Source organism: Hylobates moloch, unplaced genomic scaffold, assembly GCF_009828535.3.
Source record: "Hylobates moloch isolate HMO894 unplaced genomic scaffold, HMol_V3 SCAFFOLD_13, whole genome shotgun sequence".
Lineage (NCBI taxonomy): Eukaryota > Metazoa > Chordata > Mammalia > Primates > Hylobatidae > Hylobates > Hylobates moloch.
In genome coordinates, this window is record NW_026652288.1 from 104,056,774 (window position 1) to 104,084,126 (window position 27,353).

General features: G+C 38.3%; 1 protein-coding gene across 4 annotated transcripts in view; it reads right to left on the reverse strand.

The window, feature by feature from the left end:
* Positions 1 to 27,353, reverse strand: part of ACAP2 (ArfGAP with coiled-coil, ankyrin repeat and PH domains 2) — a 178,488-nt gene that overhangs the window by 17,231 nt on the left and 133,904 nt on the right. Inside the window, exons 11-21 of one of the 4 annotated variants that reach the window (XM_032171939.2) lie at positions 21,613 to 21,633; positions 17,432 to 17,483; positions 15,871 to 15,971; positions 15,162 to 15,267; positions 10,607 to 10,815; positions 10,217 to 10,286; positions 5,232 to 5,323; positions 3,739 to 3,923; positions 3,228 to 3,332; positions 2,751 to 2,843; positions 318 to 505 (exon numbers count right to left, since the gene is read on the reverse strand). In XM_032171939.2, coding sequence (XP_032027830.1) covers positions 318 to 505; positions 2,751 to 2,843; positions 3,228 to 3,332; positions 3,739 to 3,923; positions 5,232 to 5,323; positions 10,217 to 10,286; positions 10,607 to 10,815; positions 15,162 to 15,267; positions 15,871 to 15,971; positions 17,432 to 17,483; positions 21,613 to 21,633 — 1,222 coding nt within the window. The remainder of the gene's footprint in view (positions 1 to 317; positions 506 to 2,750; positions 2,844 to 3,227; positions 3,333 to 3,738; positions 3,924 to 5,231; positions 5,324 to 10,216; positions 10,287 to 10,606; positions 10,816 to 15,161; positions 15,268 to 15,870; positions 15,972 to 17,431; positions 17,484 to 21,612; positions 21,634 to 27,353) is intronic. The other 3 variants (XM_032171943.2, XM_058426159.1, XM_032171944.2) reach the window with 3 other exon arrangements.

The window sequence follows — 27,353 nt, forward strand, 5'->3', positions numbered from 1 at the left end:
TATCCCTCAGCCAAGGCAGAGAAATTATAAATTACATTATTTTCTTCCCAAGAACTAATTCTAATAGAGATTCATTTGCAGTTTGTGAACTAGCAAAACACACTATATACTTTCATTATCAGAATTCTTTTCCACTGCAAAAAAACTTGAAACAATCGAAGTGGTGCTCAGAAACCACTACTATTAATAGCACAGAGGTTCCTTCTATTTTCTAACCCATCTCTTGAAGCAAAGATAATACTAAAGCCAGTTCAGAACGTATTACGATTTTTTAAATATTTGATTGCTAATGAAAATGTCATTATATAAATGCATACCCCTAATACAGCCTGAATAAGTGGTGTCGCTTTGTTTTCCTCTGAATTGGCCCAGTTCACATCTGCGCCATGAGCCAAAGCCTCAGCCATTTTAGGAAGGTTTTTTTCATATGATGCCCTATAAAGCTGAAGTCCTGGATTAAGATGTTTTGAGTCAAGAAACATAGAAGAATCTTGCCTTTCTCCTTCTGAAAAGCAAACACATATACATCAATAAAAATGAGCTCTTGGCAGAAAAAGAAAAAATTATTTAATAGGTAGAGTTTCAGTTTTGCAAGATACAAAGAGTTTTGTGGATGAATGGCAGTAATGGTAGCACACTAATGGGAATATACTTAATGCCACTAAACTGTACACTTAAAAATGGTTAAGATGGGCCAGCCACGGTGGCTCACACCTGCAATCCCAGCACTTTGGGAGGCTGAGGTGGGTGGATCACTTGAGGTCAGGAGTTCGAAACCAGCCTGGCCAACATGGTGAAACCTCATCTTTACTAAAAATACAAAAATTAGCCAGGCATGGTAGCGGGCACCTGTAATCCCATCTACCTGGGAGACTGAGGCAGGAGAATCGCTTGAACCCGGGAGGCAGAGGTTGCAGTGAGCTGAGATTGCACCACTGCACTCCAGCCTGGGCAACAGAGTGTGACTCAGTCTCAAAAAAAAAAAAAAAGAAAAAAGGTTAAGATGATAAACTTTATGTGCATTTTATCGCAATTTTTAAAAAATAAAGCTATGACATAAGAAACCATTAATCTATCATAATGAGCTTATAGGAGATTTTCACATAGATATTCCCCAACATTCAACCTTCTTCTCCTATAAAGTCAATCACTGATATGCCAGGCCTTTCTGTTCTTGCCAGTATCCAAGGGATAGGTTAATTACTCTGTACTAGATTAAAATTGAGTATATTCCTAAATGTTGGGACTTAAGAAGCAGCAAGAATCCATAAAAACTTTCACTACTAGACCAAACCTCACTTCATTCCTAGGATGGTCCAATACCATCCTAATTTGCACTACAAGCACTTCAAGTAATTTGAAGAGTGCTGACTCCCCTGAGTACTCTGCAGGACCAAAATCACCGAAATCATGGAGGAGGGGACAAGGGTATAAAGCACAAGTCAAAAGAAAAATCTAATGGGGGAGGGAGTTGCTGATCTCTTTCTCCTGATAGGACAGCCACAAGGAAAGATAAAGGATAATAAGACACACAGTTCATGTGGATTAAAAATTATCCTTGGCAATTGGTAAGGCACTTTTAGCACATACCATTAGGCTTGGAAGAATGTACAACTAAGGATCAGGTGTGCTGGCTGACGCCTATAATCCCAGCACTTTCGGGGGCTGAGGCAGGTGGATCACTTGAGGTCAGGAGTTCAAGATCAGCCTGGCCAACATGGTGAAACCCCATCTATACTAAAAATACAAAAATTAGCTGGGCATGGTGACACACAGCCGTAACCCAGCTACTCGGGAGGCTGAGTGGGAGAACTGTGTGAACCCAGAAGGTGGAGGCTGCAGTGAGCCAAGATCATGCCACTGCAATCCAGCCTGGACAACAGAGCGAGACTCAAAATAAAAAATAAAATGTAGGCCAGGCTCAGTGGCTCGCGCCTGTAATCCCAGCACTTTGGGAGGCCGAGATGGGTGGATCACGAGGTCAGGAGATCGAGACCATCCTGGCTAAAACGGTGAAACCCCATCTCTACTAAAAATACAAAAAAAAAAAATTAGCCAGGCGTGGTGGTGGGCATCTGTAGTCCCAGCTACTCGGGAGGCTAAGGCAGGAGAATGGCATGAACCCAGGACGTGGGGCTTGCAGTAAGCGAAGATCGCACCACTGTACTCCATCCTGGGTGACAGAGAAAGACTCCATCTCAAAAAAAGTAAATAAATAAAAATAAAAAAAGTATAAACAATATATAACTAGGACAGAATTTCCAAATATGAAGAAATCGCTGCTTTCTCATTTAAACGTATTACTCCTCCCCTAGTTACCTTTTAAGACTAACCTCTTCCTTTAAAATATTTAATCAAGAGTAGGGCAAGGCGCGGTGGCTCAAATTCCAGCACTCTGGGAGGCCGAGGCGGGTGGATCGCAAGGTCAGGAGTTCGAGACCAGCCTGGCCAATGTGGCGAAATCCCGTCCCTACTAAAAACACAAAAATTAGCCAGGCATGGTGGTGGGTGCCTGTAATCCCAGCTACTCAGGAGGCTGAGGCAGAAGAATCACTTGAAACTGGAAGGCGGAGGTTGCAGTGAGCCAAGATCGCACCGCTGCACTCCAGCCTGGGCAGTAAGAGTAAAACTCCATCTCAAAAAAAAAGAAAAAAAAAAATATATATATATATATTTAATCAAAAGTAGATTTACCACATGCATTTTCCAGCAAACAAAACCAATTAACATCGAGTTTCATCAGAACTCACCAGGCTCATATAAACTATTGGCTGACACTGTGGAGGGTAAAGATTCTCTTCCATCATCAGAGCTCTGCTGAATTCCACTGTCATTACTTCTGACTGTTTTAAAGAAAAATTAACTAATGATTAAAGTTCATGCCATTTAGAAAACAATCTCCCACAAACAAGGTTTTAAAATGAGCTCTTACACATCAACATGAACTCAGGCACCACAAGGAGAATGCATTTAATATAATTTTAACCCTTCTGAACACTTAGCTTATCGAGATATAAATCAATCACAAAACCTGAAAATAAACTTATTTTCAGAGTTGTAACACATCTCATTACTCCATAATATGTCGGGGTAGTAAAGAGCTTAATTTATTATATGACTGTAAGTAACGTGTAATTCTGAGACAATGGGTAACATCTAGAGAAATGGCCACACCGCACAATGACCACTGGCACAGACTTGGAATGCTCCACAAGAGTAGTACTTACTACTACGCAGTTTTGAAGAAGTATCAAAGTAGGAGAAGAGTGAATCTAGCTCATCAGGACAAAACAGAGACTCCCGCCTGGCCTCGTCGCTATTTACAGCAATCACTGGGGACATGCAAGTTAGCAAAGCACAAAGCAGGCCATAAGAAGGGAAAAGGGCAGGAAAAAACGTTACTGGGAAAAAATTTAGGAGGAAAAAATAGGAAGGAAATCAGGTAGTTAATCAGATACTTAGGGCTTTTGAAATGTCAGGTTTATAATTCCCATCTCCCCTTGCATTTTAAGCAGTTTTATTCCTTAGAATATACACATGACCTAGAAAGGTGAAATATTATGAAGTTGTTTAAAGTTAACTATTTTAAAGACATAGAAATTCAGTTTTTCTTAGAATATGTAGAAGGGAACAGGTTTTTAACATTAAAAAAACGACAATGGCTATTAGTTCAGGGATTATAAAAGTGATTTGAGCTTAAGAAAATAGCTATGGACACAGTAAGAAAGTTTGCCATACCTGAACTTTGGGCAGATGCTCTGACTTGGTCCCCTGGCCCAAATTTAGAAATGCTCAGCCTCTTTTCTTCAGAACTTTTAGAGACAAACTTTTTTTGCTGCTCAGGAGGTGATAATGATATAGAATATTTATCCACAAATTTCCTCTCCACATATTTTGCTCTGATATATGCCTCCTTCTCCTGTCTGATAGACATAAAAATGTCATGATGTTTTGCTTAATCTCTTAGCATGGCTAATACCAAAACAAGTCATTATATATGGAATATATTCAAACAAAGTCACTGAATGTAATACTAGTTAAAACTGAATCTGTGACATTATATATATATATATATATATATATGTTTTCCTTCCAAATACCTAATGAACCATGATTTCACACTCAAGTGAAATACAAACAATAACCTAACTGAAAAATCGAAAGTATTAACATGCTACTCTTCCCTTCTCTTAATTTCTGTGCTATTCATTTCTATACTCCCCTTATGCTTTTTGCAGACCAGAAAACATCGACAGGAAAAAAAAGAACTTAAAAATTTATAGAAAGTAACTTTATTTTCGTTTTTACTCAAATAAATTATTTCACATACTGGACGAGCACTATTGATGGCCATAATTTTTCATAAGACTACTTTAAAACAACACATAGCATTATTAATTTAAGAAGAAATAAAGTTCTAATTTATGATACCATCATAAAATGCCATATCTGTTCTATACTTTTTACTTATCTCCTCTTATAAAGTTTAGGTCTTTGGTTAAAATAGAAGGCTATTTCAAGGTCTGAAATAACTCAGTCTTGTTTTAGCAAATAATTAAGATTCTGATTTAAATGGTATTGGTTTAGACAGCAATAACTTTCAAATACAATTGGTCATACATAAAGACTTAGACTGAAATCAGTATCAACAACAAACATCATGTGCTTTGAAGGTACCAACTCTTAGCCACTTCATTCAATGAGCCCTCCTTATACAGAATTGGAAGACTAATTTCAAACACAGCAGTCAAGTACTCTCTCCCTTTCAGGGGCAAACTTTGCATCTTTAGTTCTTCAATATTATAATGCCATGCATAAACTATGTGATTAACAAATCTTTGCTAAATTAAGTATGAACAATGTAAAATTATTCACTGTAGGTTAACAGAAACTTGATCCTTAGAGACAGTAATGAATAGATTATCCCTTTTTGAATGCTACCATGGACAGAACTTTGGTCTACTTTAACTGACTGTTAAGGGTTTCTACATTCCTATATAGAGCCCTAATTTTTAAGATCTCTCTACTCTAGAGACTATAATTGATTATCTGTTCAATACAATATAATTATCTAATTAACATACCAAAGAAAGAGATAGCCAACATTTGAACAGAAGTGGTAATGACTGCTTCTAAACACTTTGTCTCAATGTTATATATCAATTACTACAGTGAAATAAAATCATAGCTATATCCCTAATTAGGGGGAAAAAAAACAACTGAAACAGTACCTTTGTCCTGGTTGTGGTTTCTTTATTCCCATTTTTTCCACATTAGCTTCATAAACTCGATTTATAACATCATTCCCCAACTCACACATAAGCTGTTTGGCAAAAAAAAATAGAAAAATAAGCTATACATTAAAGACCTTAAAATAAGCTAAAATTTAAAAATCCTTTAAGCAAGTACAGTTAACTAATTCCCTTGCGTATTGTGCAGTTGCTTATTCTACAAAGAAGTTTTATGTTAAAACAAAATGAGACAAGAACTGAGAGTAATATTATCACTTTGCTGTTCTTCACCAAATTACCTCCGCTAGAAGATTATCTCCCCCACCAGAGTCATTCTCTCTCTCTACAAGTTTATCTATGTATCTATCTAGCCACATATCACAGCTATTGTATCTATCTCTTTTTTTTTTTTTTTTTTTGAGACGGAGTCTCGCTCTGTCGCCCAGGCTGGAGTGCAGTGGCGCAATCTCGGCTCACTGCAAGCCTCGCCTCCCGGGTTCACGCCATTCTCCTGCCTCAGCCTCTCCGAGTAGCTGGGACTACAGGCGCCCGCCACCACGCCCGGCTAATTTTTTGTATTTTTAGTAGAGACGGGGTTTCATCATGGTCTCGATCTCCTGACCTCGTGATCCGCCCGCCTCGGCCTCCTAAAGTGCTGGGATTACAAGCGTGAGCCACCGCGCCCGGCCTATTGTATCTATCTCTATGTCCATAGTAAGTAAGGTAGGAAGTATGACAACAAAGCATTATCTACACAGTGAGGTGTGGTAAGTACTAGCCAGTCTTAGGACAGTAAGTTAAACTTCAAGTATCTATTCTTTTCAGTTTTCACGTCTAGTTCCTAGAAATATGCAAATCTATCAAATTTACAACTTTCTGGTAATTATTTTTGAACTTTTACCCCTTTTTGGGTTGGGTTCTGTCTTCAGATAACAAACAACTCCTAGTTATATGTTCCAAATTCTTTTAGATTTTCCTTTCCATCTGTTACTCACCTCTTTAATTCTGTTCAAGCTCTCCTTGCCTCACTAATAAATTATATCTGTACCTTCTTGGCTAATCTTATTGCTTCTAGTTATGCCCAATTCCACGCTTGGCCACAAAAGCAAACATTTTTACCAAGAGCAGATCACCCAAACCATTTCCCTGAAAAATCACACGTAGGTAAAAGGGACACTAACACACATTAAGATGACATTACCACTATGTAGAGAATAGAGGTTAAAGTGTTGGGACAGGTGAGATGTGGGAGCAGGCATGGCCTGGGATGAGATAACAAGAGGATTACAATGCTCTCTGGACCCAACAACAGGAGTGAAGTCTGGGAAGAGCACTCTCATAGGCAAGAGAATGGTTTCCCTTTCCCTCTTCTGGGGGGGGGGTGGGGGACAGAGTCTCACTCCATCACCCAGGCTGGAGTGCAGTGGCATGATCTTGGCCCACTGCAACTTCCACGTCCTGGGTTCAAGTGATTCTCCTTCCTCAACTTCCCGAGTAGCTGGGATTACAGATGGCCACCACCACACCCAGCTAGTTTTTGTATTTGTAGTAGAGACAGGGTTTCACCATGTTGGCCAGGCTGGTCTCGAACTCCTGACATCAAGGATGATCTGCCCACCTCGACCTCTCAAAGTGCTAGGATTACAGGCATGAGCTACCACACCAGCCTCTCTCCTTTTCCTTAATCATGAGCCTTTTTGAGGTCCCATTACTTCTATGATGTCCCTCTTCTGTCATTTCCATTTATTCCTTTTTTTTTTTTTTTTTTTGAGATGGAGTTTCCCTCTCGTTGCCCAGGCTGGAGTGTAATGGCACAATCTCAGCTCACTGCAACCTCCGCCTCCCAGGTTCAAGTGATTCTCCTGCCTCAGCCTCCCAAGTAGCTGGGATTACAAGCATGCGCCACCACGCCCGGCTAATTTTGTATTTTTAGTAGAGATGGGGTTTCTCCATGTTGGTCAGGCTGGTCTCGAACTCTGGACCTCAGGTGATCCGCCTGCCTCAGCCTCCCAAAGTGCTGGGATTATAGGCGTCAGCCACTGCGCCTGGCCTTCCATTTATTGTTTCTATTATCTCTCCCTGTCACTTTCTTTCCCCTCGTCCCATAGCCCAGCTACCTCTTAAAAATCTTAAATGTGCTAATTCCTTCTTTGAGCAATTATTACTTCTAGTTTTATATAGCATATTTTTCATTTTTAAAGTAAAGATACTAATTATTATATATAAAGTCTTCTTTAAAATCTGCACTAGTACTGTGAGACATCACTGCATAAGACTAGTAGCACAGAAATCAACCTTATTTACAAGAAATTTAATGTAAGGCAAAGGAAAAATAAGAAAATGATGAGGAAGGAAAGGATTTTTCAATTACCGATGCTAAGAAAGTTGGTTACGGATTTGGAAAAATTGCCTGGGTGTGGTGGCTCATGCCTGTAATCCCAGCACTTTGGGAGGCCGAGGCAGGCAGATCACTTGAGGCCAGGAGTTCAAGACCAGCCTTGGCAACATGGCGAAACCCCGTCTCTACAAAAACTACAGAAAAAAAAAAAAAAAATTACTTGGGAAGCTGAGGCACAAGAATTGCTCCAACCCAGGAGACGGAGGTTGCAGTGAACCAAGATTGCACCACTGCACCCCAGCCTGGGTGACAAAGTGAGACTCTGTCTCAAAAAAAAAAAAAAGGCCGGGCGCAGTGACTCACGCCTGTAATCCCACCACTTTGGGAGGCCAAGGCGAGTGGATCACGAGGTCAGGAGATCAAGACCATCCTGGCTAAGACAGTGAAACTCTGCCTCTACTAAAAATACAAAAAATTAGCTGGGCGGGGTGGTGGGCACCTGTAGTCTCAGCTACTCAGGAAGCTGAGGGAGGAGAATGGCATGAACCCGGGGGGTGGAGCTTGCAGTGAGTCAAGATCGCGCCACTGCACTCCAGCTTGGGCGACACAGCGAGACTCTCAAAAAAAAAAGAGAATTTGGAAAAAATATCAAGAGTTAGGCACACATTTTCTACTCTACACTAAATAAATTCACAATATACTATGATTAAAATTTGAAAAATATTCTTATAAAAATGAGTGAATTTCAAAAAAATAAAAAACATTCTATTTTAAAAAGAATGGGAATTAGTTTCTACTTTTTTTTTTTTTTTTTTTTTTTTTTTTTTTTGAGACACAGTCTTCCTCTGTCTCCCAGGCTGGAGTGCAGTGGTGCAATCTTGGCTCACTGCAACCTCTGCCTCCTGGATTCCTGGATTCCTGGATTCAAGCAATTCTCCTGCCTCAGCCTCTCGAGTAGCTGGGACTACAGGCACGTGCCACCACGCCCGGCTAATTTTTGTATTTTTAATAGAGACAGAGTTTCACCATGTTGGCAAGGCTGGTTTCAAACTCCTGACCTCAAGTGATCCACCCACTTTGGCCTCCCAAAGTGCTGGGATTACAGGCATGAGCCACTGCACCCAGCCACAAGTTTCAGACAGAAACAAGTGAGTATATACTCCAACCCTTAAACTCATCTATTTTCTACAATGTGGTAAACTAGATGGCAGGAATTAAAAGGATTATACTACTATTTCGAATTTTGTAAATCTTATCAGAAACCGGTAGTGGTCTAAAATTATTTATGACATTTTCATAGATATAAATTCTTAGACACAGGGAAAAAAGGAAGACTTGGTATGATGACTCCTAACCTGACAAATGTAAATTTGCAAATCATCCTATGCTAAAACAACACAATGGTGTCAAAAGCTTTTCTAATCCATTATAAAGTTTAGTATAGCAATAGACCTCTTATATATTTAATAAGAATCTAATCAGAAAAGATTAAAATTAAGACATACAGGCCGGGCGCGGTGGCTCACACTTGTAATCCCAGCACTTTGGGAGGCCGAGGCGGGCGGATCACGAGGTCAGGAGATTGAGACCACGGTGAAACCCCGTCTCTACTAAAAATACAAAAAATTAGCCGGGCGTGGTGGCGGGCACCTGTAGTCCCAGCTACTCGCAGAGGCTGAGGCAGGAGAATGGCGTGAACCCGGGAGGCGGAGCTTGCAGTGAGCCGAGATTGCGCCACTGCACTCCAGCCTGAGCGACAGAGCGAGACTCCGTCTTTAAAAAAAAAAAAAAAGACATAGAATCTGAACTGGGCCAAGGGTAGTGGCTCACACCTGTAGTCCCAGCACTTTGGGAGGCCAAGGTAGATGGACTGCTTGAGCCCAGGAGTACCAGGCCAGTCTGGGCAACATGGTGAAACCCTGTCTCTACAAAAAATACAAAAATTAGCTGGGCATGGTGGCATGCATCTGTGGTGTCAATTGCTTGGGGGGTCTGCGGCACAAGGATTCTTTGAGCCAAGGAAGTCCAGGCTGCAGTAAGCTGTGATAGTACCACTACACAGCCTGCACAAGGGAGCGAGAAGACCTTGTCTCAAGGAAAACAAGAACAGTGAACTAACCTGGAGTTAAGAGTGCTATATATAAATATAGCCTTTTTTTTTTCTTTTTTTTTCTTTTTTGAGAAGGAGTCGCACTGTCGCCCAGGCTGGAGTGCAGTGGTGCGATCTCGGCTCACTGCAAGCTCTGCCTCCCGTGTTCACGCCATTCTCCTGCCTCAGCCTCCTGAGTAGCTGGGACTACAGGCACCCACCACCACGCCTGGCTAATTTTTTGTATTTTTTAGTAGAGACGGAGTTTCACCGTGTTAGCCAGGATGGTCTCGATCTCCTGACCTCATGATCCGCCCGCCTCGGCTTCCTAAAGTGCTGGGATTACAGGAGTTAGCCACTGCGCCCAGCCAAATGTAGCCATTTTTAAAACTTATAATGAAAACACCAGATTTGCCAAAATAGCCTCAGATGTGTTTCAATACAATTTAGCTAGCATACATTGTTAGCGTGAAGAACTCATACATTTGTAAACCAAGATTCTAAAATCTTCACTTTCATGTGAAAATATGAAATATTTTAAAGCAAAATTTTTTTTACCTTTAAAAGTTCTGGCTCCCAGGTGTCTAAAGTTAAAGATCGTACTTTTGAAAAATGAACCCCAAGGCTCCTAAGTGGAAAAAAGATGACTACATTACTATCAAGTCTGTCTGCATATTTGCGCAAATTCTTTTTAACGTGACACAGGCTCTAATAAAGCCCTCAACATACACATATAGGCACAGATCTTCTGTTTAATAATGAATGATGAGCCAAAGTCCTCAAAAGCTTTTACAAACCAGGATTTTAACTACTTCTTAAAAGGTACAAAGATACAAACTGGTGATTAAATTAGGGAAGTGGAAAAGGGCAGCTAACGAGTGAAACATAACCATTTCAATCTGTGTTTATCCAAAAGGAGAAATTCTCATCCTGGGGAGGCCTACCCACCGGTGAATTCCGGAGCACTCGATACACAAGGTGATGCCCAGGTTGATGCTGGCCCACCGCGGATCTGCCAGGCCACAGTCACAACAGCTGGCATTGCCAGGGATACACTGAACCCGCTGAAGCGCACTTTCTCCTTTCAATAATTTCTCTTTTGACTCATTTCCAGAATCTAGGCTTCCTGTGGATGGAGATGATTTCTTATCCAGCTTCTAAAAGAATTAAGAATTCTTGTTTTTAAAAAAGAAAGATTGAAATACTTTGTTGCACACTACATGCTCCAAACTAAAGCTTCCAACCAATAAATTAAAGGCCTGTTACAGGCATAAGCCAGACAATATTCTAGCTAGAAATTCACGGATAAAAAGATGTAGGTTCTTCCATCAGTGAGCTTTTATTCCAGTGGGGAGAAACGTGTAAATATTTAAAATTATGTATAATAAATGACACAATGAACATATGTACAAAAGATGAAGTCAGAGAGAAAGGGAACACCAGTCTAACATGCAGGGTGGAGACAGAGGAAATATGTAAGGGATTATTCAAACTCAAGAATGAAATACATATTATTGTTTTATACCACACTTTTCCAAGGCGTTCAATAAACTTTACACTGGTCATTGTTTTTTTTCAGACCTCTCAGGGATAAAGCAAGTTAATTACTGCAGTGAGTAACTAGGAAAGGTATGAGCTTATATAAATAGTAAAGAAGCGATCAACTACATAATTATAACTACAGAGTGAATCAAATATAGAACATACAATGTTTAAAACTTCAAGGGATATTAGATAAAAGAGAAGAAAAGCAAAAGATGGCTGATTAACAAAAAGTTAATTTTTTGGCCGAGAGCGGTGTCTCACACCTGTAATCCCAGCACTTTAGGAAGCTGAAGCGGGAGGATCACTTGGATCCAGGTGTTCAAGATCAGCCTGGGCAACAGAGCAAGAGCCTGTCTCTAAAAAATAATATGTCTGGGCACAATGGCTCATGTCTGTAATCTCAACACTTTGGGAGGCTGAGGCAGGTGGATCACTTTAGGCCAGGAGTTCAAGACCAGGCTGGCCAACACAGTGAAACCCTGTCTCTACTAAAAATACAAAAAAATTAGCTGGGTGTGGTGGCACACACCTGTGATCCCAGCTACTCAGGAGGCTGAGGCATGAGAATCACTTAAACCCAGGAGACAGAGGTTGCAGTGAGCCAAGATCATGTTGAGAGAGTGAGACTCCAACCTGGGTGACAGAGTGAGACTCCGTCATATGAGTGTAAATACATACATACATACATACATACATACATACATACATACAAACATACAAATTAGCTAGGCATGGTGGCACACACCTGTGGTCCCAGCTACTCAGAAGGCTGAGGCATGAGAATTGCTTAAACCCGGGAGCGGGCTGTTGTAGTAAGCCAAGATCATGCCACTGCACTCCAGCCTGGGTGACAGAGTGAGACTCCATCATATGTACGTAAATACATACATACATACAAATTAGCTAGGCATAGTGGTGCACACCTGTGATCCCAGCTACTCAGGAGGCTGAGGCATGAGAATCACTTAAACCCAGGAGGCAGAGGTTGCAGTGAGCCAAGATCATGACACTGCACTCCAGCCTGGGTGACAGAGTGAGACTCCATCATATGTACATAAATACATACATACATACAAACAAATGAGCTAGACATGGTGGTATACACCTGTGGTCCCAGCTACTCAGGAGACTGAGGTAGGAGGATTGCTTGAGCCCAGGAGGTCAAGGCTGCCATGAACTATGATCACACCACTGCATTCCAGAATGGGAAACAGGGCAAGACTCTGTCTCCCCGCCATCCCACTACATGGCCATAATGACCAAATACAAAGATGTGGCACTTAGATCCTAAACAATGACAGATATGGTCTATAAAAAGTCTTCTGGTTTAAAAACATTTCAGGTCAGGCATAGTAGCTCATGCCTGTAATCTCAGCACTTTGGGAAGCCGGGGTCGGTGGATCACAAAGTCAGGAGTTCGAGAGCAGCCCGGCCAATATGGTGAAACCCTGTCTCTACTAAAAATACAAAAAAAAAATTAGCCGGGCATGGTGGCACACGCCTGTAATCCTAGCTACTGGGGAGGCTGAGGCAGGAGAATCGCTTGAACCTGGGAGGTGGAAGTTGCAGTAAGCCGAGATGGGGCCCCTGCACACCAGCCTGGGCAATGGAGTGAGACTTCATCTCAAAAAAAACAAAAAAAAAAACTTCCCTGTAAGTTTAGGATTATTTCGAAATTTTAAGAAAGAAATACTTGTTTTACCAGAACATGTTCGATAATGGGAATTAGCTAATGAGCAATTACATAAGGAAAGAATATCAATACTATATTACAGGAATCACGTTGGTTCATTCCCAAGTTTTCTCTATATGCTAATGTTTTTGCACCAAATTAGAGAACTAAGTACACAAACACAGCATAACTTGGGTCAGCCACTTCAAGGAACACAGCACTGAATATGACACCAATTCATGAAAGTATTAATAGGAGGAATGATTGTTTAAGCAGGACAGTTCAATCCTACTGTCGCTGCCCCCCATCTCCATGCCACTAGGGGATGACTGCTCTCTACACAAACACAATGACTGGAAGTTATTCTCTGGAGGATTAAAACAGAGAGTCTCTGGATCAACTTCACTGAAAGGTGGAAGCCAGAGGATTAAATGAACATATACATACAATATGCTAAGATACCCAGCGCTTAGCTCCCCACCAATCCCTCACACCTATGCAGGAGATCAATGAGTCTTCTCTGGGAAATCACATCAGCCGAAAAGACTCAAAAAGACCCTGACGATGGTTGTTCCTCAACAAATGGTCCAGACTTAGACAAAGGCCAGTCAACAAAGTCCTAATTTTGGGATCAGAGCTTCCGAAGAAGTTTTTAGTGCCCAACACTTATAATGAGATAGCCAAAGGAAGCCTCTAACGCAATAGCTCTCAACATGGGTTGTTCATGGAACTAACCCAGGAAGCTTGTGAAAGTATTGATGCCCAACTCCATTCTGGGGTGGTACCTAAGCAATGGGGGTTTTTTAAGCTCCCTGTGTGGTGACATCATAGTATGCAATGATGGTTAAGAACCACAGCTGTAACACTGATTCCGTGAAGAAAGAACAGGTCTATATTTATAAACATTTAGTGAACAAACGCAGCTCTTGGAAATTAAATATGTGCTAGCAGAACTGAAATATTCAATAGAAGACTCGGAAGATTAACTGAGAAGATTTCCCAGAAAGTAGAGCAAAACAACACACACAGACACAAAAATAAGAAAATCATAATACCAATCCAAAAAACCCAGAGAAACTGGAGAGGAGAAATACAACAGATCATTAATACAAAAAGCTTCAACATCAACACTGGAAACTAAAAAAACAAACAATGCTGTTAAAATTCTCAAGATTATTTCTAATCTTAAAATACCCAGCCAAACTACCAATCAAATATGAGGACAGAATCAAGACATTTTCAGACACGCATGGAATCACAAATGCCTCATTTTCAGGAAGCTACTGGAGAAAGTACTTAAGTTTTTCTTAAGTCAAGAAGGAGAAAGATATGGGATACAGGAAACAGAAGAAACTCCAGAAATGGTTTTGTAAGGAAATCCCAGACTGACAGCCATGCTACAGGCTTAGGGAGCAACTGGTCCAGATTGGAGAAGTGTGATTCTAGAGACAGAAATATTGAGGGCTATCTTTGCCAACATGCCCTTCGTCAATGTTCCCAACATTTGTACCCAGACAAGTTCACGTAAACTTGGCTACTGATCAAACTCCTACTTTCATCTCTATGTCTTTTGGCTTGGATCAAGTTAGTCGTCCCCCACAATCCCATGCCTGAAAAGGTTCTGCTTTGACCTATATTTGGGAGCTGGAAGTTGGCCATGGTAAGTTTTGGAATACAATTTAGAGAGCAATCAATCCCCCTAACCATACTCCCAACAATTATCTATCACTAAACCTATGCCAGTCTTGCCAGATGACCCAAAAGTGCTGAGTTCCATTTCTCAGGACTCATTTACTCACTCACTGCGTTGCCCAAAAGACTTTCTTGGTAAGCTCTTTGAGAAACTGCGGCCAGACTATGACCTAAGTTTCCACATTCACCTTATCTTTTTAAGGGGCCTTCACCTAAGAGACAATATTATGCTTCCCTTTTTTGCTTTCATTCAGTTTTAAATACCTTTCATGATCATTATTTTATTTTATAATTAACTAAAATGGCACAATACTTTTGGGGAAAAACACTAACAGGGAAATACCTTATTCCAATCTGGTTCATATATTCAAATATTAAAATAAACATAGATTCACAAATACTGACATAAAATGGTAAGTGAAATAAAGAGAAATAAACAAAAAAATTAAATGCAGATTTTAAAAATAAAACTCATTTCAATTACATAAAATCATCTTCCATAAAAAACGATGCTACATAGAGTCATATAATGTTGCAACTAAAATCAAGAATTTTGGCAATATATTATTTGGTATTGCTAATACCTCTACTAACCTCTGATTCATCACCCTTCTCTCTATAAGCAGTAGCAATACTGGTCTGAACAGCCTTAATCCATGCCTGGCGCAGCTTTTCGGAATCTGCCTGGAGCATACAACTTCTAAAAGGAAATAACATATTGTTTTCTCAGACACTAAGTTAATGCCAAAAACACCCTATAAGCTTTATATTTTTTCCACTTTGCTACTGAATAATTTTCTAGCCAAAAATATATATAATTTGTTGAAAAAAGGTTTTATTTCATGTATCTTTAGGGCAAAGTATGTTAACGAAGAAATCAAGGTACCAATGAAACAAATTATCTCTTAAAAACAAATAACCCATCACTGAATATTTAAAAAAAAACCTCTTAAATTTACCATATAAACATAGAAATACTCATTTTTTTCTACTGGGTACAAATATAAAATGATAGCTATCAAAGAAACTCGTATGATTTCAATTCATCATCATAATAGCTAAAACTTTCATATGAGCACATAAATCACCTTTATGGAAGTTAAAAGAATAGGATAAATGGCAGAAGTTACATAAATATCTGACTATAATATCTGTAACCATTAATTATTGAAATTTATTTTTAAAACTTTTTTTTCTTTTTGGCACAATTACAGACAAATGCAAATTTCTCTACTCTGGAAAGTTCTTTAAGACAAACTATAAAAACACAAAAGCAAATCACAGATCCTTTAGAACCACTTACTTTGTTGGTGAGACCACCTCAAAGCAGAATCGTCGCTCTATGTCTTCACAATGTTTCACTGTGCAGAGCCTGAGGTCTTCAACTACAACAGTCGGATTATCCTATAGTGGGGAAACCAAATTTCCGTATTTTTCCACTTAGGTTTTAATACTACCAATAATGAAATACTTAAAAATATTACTTGGCATAACTGGTCTAATTTTCAAGATTTATATTTTATTTTACAAACAGATAGGGGTTATCAATATAGACAGAAAAGTAATTTTGTCCTGTTAATAATTTTATCTACCTCATAAATTATTCAGAGATTAAATGAAATTGTTTACATATAAAGAGCCTAGTCCAACACTTGATACTTAGTAGATGCTCAATAAATGTTAATATTCTGTGGCTTTTCTTCCATTTTCTTTTATATCCACTCTCCTGGTCCCCACTCACATATAATAAAAGCTACTTTCCTCCAGAAGAGAAGCTTTTATTCAGTCAAGTTTTAAATACCTCAAAGAAAGCTATAACTTCTTAAAATATCTAAGAGAATCAAAGATTTTATCACTTTCTACTGTTTAATAAAAATATAAATTCAAAACCAAGTTTATCAGAATAGAAGAAACCATGAACTAATTAGCTGATTAAAGAGCTTCTGTCATACAAACCTGCTACCACAGAACCAAGCAAGTAAAATTTCTTATTGTGTCATCTCAAGAGTAGAGATTTGAAATCTGCAGTTTACAGAGTATCATTCATAAAAAGTAACTAGGTGAAAAGCAAGTTATCCATTAACTAATGATTCATTCTTTTGTTTCTAGTTATTTTAATATTCTCAACTCATATGTAATCCCAATATGTCTTTCCCATAAATAAAACGTCCTCATCCTTAAAATAAGGAAAACAAACATATAAAACGATATTAACAAATTTAAGGGGTTCTATTTAAATTACTTCCAGCTTACATTTTAATTAATGTAATTTTTAGCCATTCTGTCTTATCACCTTTGGCCCTACTGTGACATTATTTAAAAGGCACCCTCTCTTTCATCTTCAAAATAGTGCTATGGAATGGCAGTGTTATTTCTGTCATGGACTAGACAAAGATACATATAAAGAAATAAAAGTATGTTGTATATTTCAAAACAGCTAGGAGAGGAGATTTGTAATGTTCCTAAGACAAAAATGTTTGAGGTGATGGATACCCCAGTTACCCTGATTTGATCATCACACATTGTATACAAGTATCAAAATAGCACATGTACCACAAAAGTATGTACAACTAATATATACCATTTAAAAGCTACCAAAACATTTTTAAAAATCCTGTGACCCAGAAAAATCCATCTCAAAGCAAGGAATTAAGAACCCAGGATTCAAAATCACTTTGCTTTTAAGAATTAAATGTCGATATTTTCCACCCTAGAGTCCTCTTATACCTGCTCAAACATAAAACCAATAAATAATTACATTAATTTTACACATGTGAGTATGTATAGACTTCAATGTTTACCAAAACAAAGAGATAAATAACTGAAATTGGTAACTCATTGGTGTTTCACTTACTAACACCTACCTTAAATTTTTTCTGGTAAACCAACTGATTATTCTGTATTGAAAACCAGCGCCTACAGAAACACAAAATAGATTAAGTTTTCATAAACATAATTTATTTCCATTGTTGTTAGAAATGAAATATTTGAGAAAGCACTGGAAATCACATTGCGGTAATTATGTTTTGAGAAGTCCACTGTATTATTTTGCTTTATATAAACTGATTCTAATATGGGAAAACTATTGAAAGTAAAGAACAAACGTTTTAAAACCACAGGTTAGGAAAATTAAAGTACTACATTTTGATTAATTTCATGTCACAAATTTAGATCCTAACAAAAGCAGTTATCCTTTATACTATCACCAAACAATAACTGTTTTAAAGTACAAATTTACAGTTTTTGAGGTTCCTTAAAAATAACTGAACTCTTTCCCCAGAAATAATTGCTTTTCTCATAAAGTTGGCATAAATGTATATTGTGACTAAAAGTATCCACTTGTGGCCAGGCACAGTGGCTCACGCCTGTTAATCCCAGCAAAGCGAGTGGATCACCTGAGGTCAGGTTACCTGAGGTAAGGCCAAAGCAAGTCGATCACCTGAGGTCAGGAGTTCGAGACCAGCCTGACCAATATGGTGAAACCCAGCCTCTAATAAAATATACAAAATTAGCCAGGCATGGCGGCAGGCACCTGTAATCCTAGCTACTCAGGAGGCTGAGGCAGGAGAATCGCTTGAACCCGGGAGGCGGAGGTTGCAGTGAGCCAAGATCACACCACTGCACTCCAGCCTGGGCGACCGAGCAAGACTCCGTCTCAAAAAAATATATATATATCCACTTGTATACAGAAAAACATTGAAATAAATTGTGCTTTATTTTCAACCTTTCAGCAGATAATTCAGTAAGGGTTTGATTTGATAAGCAAAACAGAAAACTAATCATGTCAGAAACGACATCTAACAAGAGATAATCACAAATTAGCTTGGCCTTACTTTCATATAAAATACTCCTAAGTAAAATAATCAAAGTTATTACTACAAATGATTCACTCAACTATTTATATGGTTCTGCTCATTACTGCAAATTATTAGGCAAACAATTTACTTACTATCTTTTTTAGAAGAAAAATCTAAGCTATATATTACATATTTACTAATTCTAATTTATTAAAACAATAAAAGACCTAAAGGCATAAAAAAATTCACAGCCAAAAGCCATTCAGAAAAGAAAGCAAAACTTCTTATCAAGCATGAAAGGTAAAACAGTATTTGAATCATTATTTTAAAATTAGTTTCATGTAAGATGATTTCTATTGTAACATTAGTTATTAATCAATTAGCAGATATTCTACCTTTTCATTGATACTAATATGAAGCATTAGAAATTGTATTTAGACATTTAGAATTTCTATTTTTAAAAATTAAGTTAATTATCCAAAGCTGTTCTCATCTCATGACTAGAAGATGCTTTTCCACTTTTAAGCCATTTACTAGACAGACTGTTTAGGTTTTCTTGCCACTTAAAGAGGAATCACCATTACCATTAAAAAAGATATTTGTTAAATAAGCATCTAGATAAAATGAGCTGGGTTGCCTCTAAATGCAAATCATCAAGAGGTAGGCTAGAAAAGGAAGAACTTCTGGGTTTCTTTACTTTGGGACAGATGGTTGTTAGAAATGTTAAGGAAATACCTACAAACAAACAAAATGGTGCAACCCTGCCACATGGGATGACATGCAATGGAAACAATCTCTGATACTGATGAAAGTGTTTACGTAAAAATCATTTGAAGTAGGGTGAACTGTAGTAATACAAAATCATTTGTTTTATATCATAGTAAATTCTGTAATTTGATGAAATCTACCAAGAGTTTTACTGAACAACAAAAAAAAACACACTTAGGTAAACTTTTCACGCTCTTGATCAGCTGCATCTTAGGACAATATCTTCTAAAAATAGTATCAAAATGCTATATTGAAACTTATGTTGTTGTCAAAGACCTATCCCTCTGATTATTAACTCTAAGCATCATATGTATTTCTGAAACCCAGTTCCTCTGCCATCTATCTGCTTCTGAATGACGTTTTCATAACATCAGTTTTTATAAACTGAGGAAAGAAAATATAAACTCTTAATTTTACATCTCTTAAGGAAAAATATCATATATCCTAGGTAGAAAACATTTTTTCAATTATTATACTAAGATTTGGGTGTCTTACGACACTGTCACTCCTCCATTGCTATTATACATAAAAAAAAAAACTAGTAACATTGACCAAAACTTTAATCAGGTAAGTAAAAGGAAATATAATTTTTAATTATTTCTATAGAATCATCCTAGTTGTTATTAACATTTCATTGTTTTTTTTTGTTTGTTTTGAAGCAGAGTCTCACTCTGTCGCCCAAGCTGGAGTGCAGGGGTGTGATCTTGGCTCACTGAAACTTCCACTTCCTGGGTTCAAGCGATTCTGGTACCTTAGCCTCCCAAGTAGCTGGGGTTACAGACACACGCCACCGCACCCTGCTAATTTTTGTATTTTTAGTAAATACGAGGTTTTACCATGTTGGCCAGGCTGGTCTCTAACTCCTGGTCTCAAATGATCCACCCACCTTGGCCTCCCAAAGTGCTGGGACTACAGGCGTGAGCCACCACGCCCCACCCTAGTTGTTATTAACATTTCTAAGAAAAGGAAACGTAAGACTTAAAAACAGCTCATGGACTGTGAAATATAGAAAAAATACTTAACTTTGGATTCAGAAACTGACCACAAAGCCAAAATACAAGACAGTTTTTTGTTTTGTTTTTTGTTTTTGAGATGGAGTCTCACTCTGTTGCCCAGGTTGGAGTGCAATGGCACGATCTCGGCTCACTGCAACCTCTGCCTCCTGAGTTCAAGCGATTCTCCTGCCTCAGTCTCCTGAGTAGCTGGGATTACAGGCATGCACCACCACGCCCGGCTAATTTTTGTATTTTTAGTAGAGACGGGGTTTCGCCACGTTGGCCAAGCTGGTCCTGAACTCCTGACCCCAAGTGATCCACCCGCCTCAGCCTCTCAAAGTGCTGGGATTACAGGCATGAGCCACCGTGCCCAGCCAAGACAGTTTTTAAAATAGAAAAATTTCTTGCTTCACTAAGAAAAATAAGGTACCACTTTGTATCTCAAATTGAAATAACTCAATATAATACACATTTTATTAAATTCTAAATATTATACTTTAAAATATATTTGTTGTAAATATTAAATTTATAAATTATTAAATATTATTAATATTAACATACCAATTAGAGCTTCCAAATGACAAAATTTGGGCAGGAAAAGAAAAATATACATAAACAAAAAAATCGAGTTATCTTTTACCATGTTTGATCACTAGTCCCAGACTGCTCTTGAAATCAAGAACATGAGTAAAAGTCAAACTTCTAAATCTGTAGAAGCTTTATCACTAGAACTATACAGATGATGGGTTTATTTACACATTCATGTAAGTGCCAAACAGGTAAACAACTGGTAAAAATTAAAAGCCTGAATATGAATGCTCCTTTACTTCAATTTATTTTTATACAGAGAAAATAAATGGCAAAACAAAAAAAAGGTAACGAACTGACAATGTAGTCTTTCAACATAATCAATATGGATTTATCAAAAGGACTAATCCTAGTTACTGCTCAAATTTTTAAAAAGAGTTTACTAGCTTACCTCCCTCTATATTTTTATTTGTTTAGACATATATGTGATTTTTTGAGAGACAGGGCCTCACTCTGTCACTCAGCCTGGAGTGTCGTGGTGCAATCATAGCTCACTGCAGTCTGGAAATCCTGGGCTCAAGTGATCCTCCCACCTCAGCCTCTGGAGTAACTGGGAGCACAGAGGCATGCCACCACATCCAGCCTTTATTTCTCTTTTTAAAAAACTAAGATATGTTTAAAAAAAAAAAAGTAAATTACTCAATCTGTATCTTCTTTGGGTAATTATAAATAAATCAAATATTCCTTTACAGATTAAAACAAATTGAGGAGATGTACAATTAAAAGGTATAATTCCATTTCTCAAAATATTTATATTTTCTTCCCAATTTAAAACATAAAGAGACTTTTTATCCATTGCAAGTAATCCAACTGGAATGCAAGTTAATTATGAGCTTTCTCGTGCCAAAAAGGAAACTGGAGTAAGATGAGGGTAAAGGGAAGGAAGCCATTTGGTACCTGATATGATCGGGCTTTTTCCTGTCGTGTGAAAAAAGGGGCAGGATTAAAACATAAGGGAAAGGTGGTAAAAGAATGAAAACGAAAAATGTGCAAAATAAGCAAAGGACTAGCATGATACGAAAATAAAGCAAGAATTAAGAAACAAGCTTAAGCTCTGAACCTAACAAAATAATCAAAAGTATCTGTTGCATTTTATTTACTTTTTATACACATATGCATTTGTACAATTAATTCCAACTCTTAAGACTCTGAAAATTTCAAGAATATTCAAAAAGTTCTTCAAATACTATGTTACAGGAAGTTCTGGTAGGACTTAGCATACTTGGGATATACCTCTACTATTATTTTCTGCCTCAATGGTCATGGCTATAAAATATAGATAGCATCTCATGCCTCATCTTAATAAGCTGCTCCTAAAAATTAAGGAAAATAATCACTGTAGGAATTGCCTCTATAAACCTGAGATAAATGAAAAGTTTTCATAAAGAAAGTAGGTTCACTAAATAGAAGATATCAAAGATTATAAAATATTAGCCAAAAACATTTCTCCCAATTGCCCACCCTATTTTCATGAAATGATATCAGTGACTTGAAGGCCACACATACGTAGTATTAATCTTTAATCTATGTATACACTTCTTATAATACAAAAGGCCAATAGAAATAAAACATTTACATCTATACCAGCAGCATACAAAACATTTTGCTTTAAAATACCATGTAGTACATTCTATGCTTTTAGCTGTATTTTCTATTTCAACAAAGACTGAGCATAGCAAGTAATTATTCAGTTTTGTTATTAGTGTTTCCAAGTTATCACTAAATAAATTATGTTAGTATCTATTTATTTTCCTTCTTCAGAGTTCAGAGTTCCAGGTTTTGCACCTCAATTTGTTCACAAACCAGCTGTGTGACCTTGAAAGAGTGACTATCTCTCTGAAGTTCCATTTCTTTATTGAAAACAAGGGTGCTCTACAATCTATGATTCTAATCAATAACTGCCATTTCACTACGTACAGATGGCATCTCCTTTAACAACAGCCTAATTTCCAAAGGCATTTTTTTTTCACTTTGTAAACAGGAGGTCATGTCTGCAACTGAAAATTTAACCATTATTCCTCACTTGATTTTAGCTGTTTTAATATCTATGCCAATGTAATTCAGAAAATAAATAATAATGAAAAGGTTCATGTGTAAATCAAAATTAATTTCCTTCTATTGTCCTAAATGGTAGTGCAATATTCCACTAACACTTACTATGCTTCATTTTGAAGTCTGAGACCATCTCTCATTGTAGTAGTCCATGGAAGTTCATTTCTTTTCTTCTTAACATAATAGTATGTTTCTATGGATCTACTGTATTTTCACTTTGTTAAACTTTAAGTAGGTTGTTTTGAAATCTGAAGGCTAAATTCAATTCTGCCATTATATCATGAAAACATACTGGTGAGAATCTTTATTATAAAGACTCACCGGTCAAGCTGTTTTTTATTTGTTTTTTTTTTTTTTTTTTCCAACTTCTACTCTGGCTACAGAAATTTGTCAGGAAAGGCTTAAAAGACTACTGTCTTACTTTTTAGAGCTTAGAAAATGTAATTTTAAGTTTTCATTTTCACTTTAGCTAGAAACATTATTTCTAACCACACCACTTGAGTTGGTCCCCCTATATTCATGTACTATTCTTATTTTTATTTATTTATGTATTTATTTGAGAGGCAGAGTCTCACTGTGTCGCCCAGACTGGAAGTGCAGTGGCACAATCTTGACTCACTACAACTTCTGCCTCCTAGGTTCAAGCGATTCTTCTGCCTCAGCCTCCCAAGTAGCTGGGATTACAGGCATGCGCCACCACGTCCAGCTAATTTTTTCTATTTTTAGTAAAGACAGGGTTTCACTGTGTTGGCCAGGCTGGTCTCAAACTCCTGGCCTCAAGTGATACACCCACCTCAGCCTCCCAAATTGCTAGGATTACAGGCATGAACCACCATGTCCAGCCCATGTATTATTTTTAAAGCTCTCTAAAGTCAGGTTTAACATCAAATATAATCATTATTCTTTCCATTTTATATTCACTCTCAGGTTCAGAAAAATTATTTTGAATAAAACAAACCATCTACCATGTAAACATCTGGCAATATCAAATGCTGGGGAATGCTCAATAAATCACCGACGTTCAGAAATGTCAGTGAATTTTTTTTTTTTTTTTTGAGACAGAGTCTCACCCAGGCTGGAGTGCAGTGGTGCAATCTCGGCTCACTGCAGCCTCTGCCGCCTGTGTTCAAGCAATTCTCCTGCCTCAGCCTGCCGAGTAACTGGGATTATAGGTATACACCACCACGCCAGGCTAATTTTTGTATTTTTAGTAGAGATGGGATTTCACCATGTTGGCCAGGCTGGTCTCAAACTCCTGACCTCAAGTGATTCACCTGCCCCGGTCTCCCGAAGTGCTGGGATTATAGGCGTGAGCCACTGTGCCCACCCAGTGAATGTTTTTTCTATATAACCTCAACACCAAGACATAAAAATAATTACACTAGAAACCCATTTTAATAAAACATTAAATTTTTCCATTTAACAAAAATGTACACAAAGTTAAACTTACTAGGAAATTATATTTACTAATGTCCATTTTTTAAAATAAAAACAACATCATTAAATTCATATTCTCTTCAAGTAATAAACACATTATAACCAATAATATAATAGTAAATCAACTAGAATCCAACTACTACTCATATTACAGAATTTTTTTGACTACTTTTTTATTTTTGGCAAAAATAGAGGCATCCTTGAATAAAAGATAAGCACTGATACCCAGAAGAATGATCCGGTGACAATCAGTCTTTTGGTTGAAGCTTTAATGTCTGAAGTTATTTCATTTTAGTATATTACTACATGAGAAAATACAATGAAATATTTTATACATTCTTTTAACAGACATTTAACAGATTTATATTTTATAAAAATTTGTTTAGCAAAACCTTCAAAGTTTTTGGTAGCCATCAAGTTTAGAATAAAGGAGCACCAACTGCCACAGCTTCATATATGAAAAAAATCCTATTTCCTAAAACTCCTGTTTTATTGAAGTTATTGCAAAGATCAAAAGATCAGTATCACCTAGCTTAAAGATTCATAAGCATTTTGTTCACAAAGGGCAGGGAAAAAAAAAGATTCATAAGTGATATGGACTGGCTCTGTGTCACTACCCAAATCTCACCTTTAACTATAATCCCCACGTGCTGTGGGCCGGATGTGGTGGGAGGTGACTGAGTCATGCAGGCAGTTTTCCCCATGCTATTCTCGTGATGGTGAGGGAGTTCTTAGGAGATCTGATAGTTTAAAAGTGGCAGTTTCCCCTGGGCTCTCTCTCTCCTACCACCTTTGTGAGGAAGATGCCTGCTTCCCCTTCTGCCATAATTCTAAGTTTCCTGGGGCTTCCCCAGCCATGGAGAACTGTGAGTCAATTGAAACTCCTTTCTTTATAAATTACCCAGTCTCAGGTAGTATCTTTATAGCAGTGTGAACATGGACTAATACAGAGAACTGGTACCAGCAGAGTGGGGTACTGCTATAAAGATAATCTGAAAATGTGGAAGCCACTTTGGAAATGAGTAACAGGCAGAGGTTGGAACAGTTTGGAGGGCTCAGAAGGCAGGAAGATGAGGGAAAGTTTGGAACTTCCAAGAGACTTATTGAATGCTTTTGACCAAAATGCTGATACTGATATGGACAATGAAGTCCAGGCTGAGGTGGTCTCAGATGGAGATGAAGAACTTATTGGGAACTGGAACAAATGTCACTCTCGCTATACTTTAGCAAAGAGACTGGCAGCATTTTTGCCCCTGCCCTAGAGATCTGTGGAACCTTAAACTTGAGAGAGAGGATTTAGGATATCTGGCAGAAGAAATTTCTAAGCAGGAAAACATTCAAGAGGTGACTTGGATTTCCCAAAAGTGTTCCGTTACATGCGTTCACAAAGAAAAGATATGAAATTGGAACTTAGTTTAAAAGGGAAGCAGAGCATAACAGTTTGGAAAATTTGCAACCTGACCATGAGGTATAAAAGAAAAATCCATTTTCTGAGGAGAAATTCAAGCCAGCTGCAAAAATTTGCATAAATAATGAGGAGCTGAATGTTTACATCCAAGACAATGGGAAAAATGTCTCCAGGGCATGTAAGAAATCTTTGAGGCAGACCCTCCCATGACAGACCCGGAGACCTAGGAGGGAAAAATAGTATTGTGGGCCAGGGCCCAGGACTCTGCTGCTCTGTGCAGCCTTGGGACTTGGTGCCCTGCATCCCAGCCACTCCAATTCCAGCCATGGCTAAAAGAGGCCAAGGTACAGCTCGGGCCACTGCTTCAGAGTGGGCAAGCCCCAAGCATTGGTGGCTTCCATGTGGTATTAGGCCTACAGATGCATGGAAGATGAGAATTTAGGTTTGGGAACCTCCACCTAGATTCCAGAGGATGTACAGAAATGCTTGAAGGTCCAGGCAGAAGTCTGTGGCAGGGGAGGAGCCCTCATGGAGAACCTCTCCTAAAGCAGTGCAGAAGGGAATGTGGGATTGGATCTCCCACATACAGTCCCCACTGTGGCACTGCCTAGTGGAGCTTTGAGAAGAGGGCCACCATCCTCCAGACCCCAGAAAGGTAGATCCACCAACAGCTTGCACCATGCACCTGGAAACACTGCAGGCACTCAATGCCAGCCCATAAAAGCAGTGCAGGGGCTATAGCCTGCAGAGCCACAGAGGTGGAGTTGCCTAAGGCCATGGGAACCCACCCACTGCATAGCCTGCCCTGGAATGTGAGACATGGAGTCAAAGGAGATTTTAGAGCTTTAAGATTTAATGACTGCCTGGCTGGGTTTCGAACTTGTGTGGGGCCTGTGACCCCTCTGTTTTGGTCATATTTTCCCATCTGGAATGGGAACATTTACCCAATGCCTACACCTCCCTTGTATCTTGGAAGTAACTAACTTGTTTTTTATTTTACAGGCTGATAGACAGAAGGGACTTGCCTTGTCTCAGATAAGACTGTGGACTTGGACTTTTGAGTTAATGGTGGAATGAGATAAGACTTTGGGGAACTGTTGGGAAGTCCTGATTGATTTTGAAACGTGAAAAGGACATGAGATTTGAGAAAGGCCAGGGGTGAAATATGGTTTGGCTCTGTATCCCCACCCAAATCTCATCTTAAATTGTAATCCCCACATGTTGAAAAAAGGACCTGGTGGGAGGTGATTGGATCATGGGAGCGGTTTCCCCCATGCTGTTCTCATGATAGTGAGGGAGTTCTCACAAGATATAATGGTTTAAAAGCAGCAATTTCCCCTGAGCACTCTCTCTCTGCTGCCTTGCGAAGAAGGTACCTGCTTCCCCTTCACCTTCTGCCATGACTGTAAGTTTCCTGAGGCCTCCCCAGCCATGGAGAACTGTGAGTCAATTAAAACTCTTTTCTTTATAAATTACCCAGTCTCAGGTAGTATCTTTATAACAGTGAGAAAATGTACTAATACAATAAGCAAACACTAAGAAAAAATGTACATAAACATCATATAGAGGAGAAACCAAAAGAAAAAAGAAAGCTCACTTGTCCTATTCATCTATCATATTCATAATTTGTACCCAAATCTATTTTATGACAAATATAGGAGGTAGACCATATTCAAAATTTATTTACTATAATGAGCTAGCCACTATAGACCAAGCATTATAAAAATTCTCCTTGCTTCCT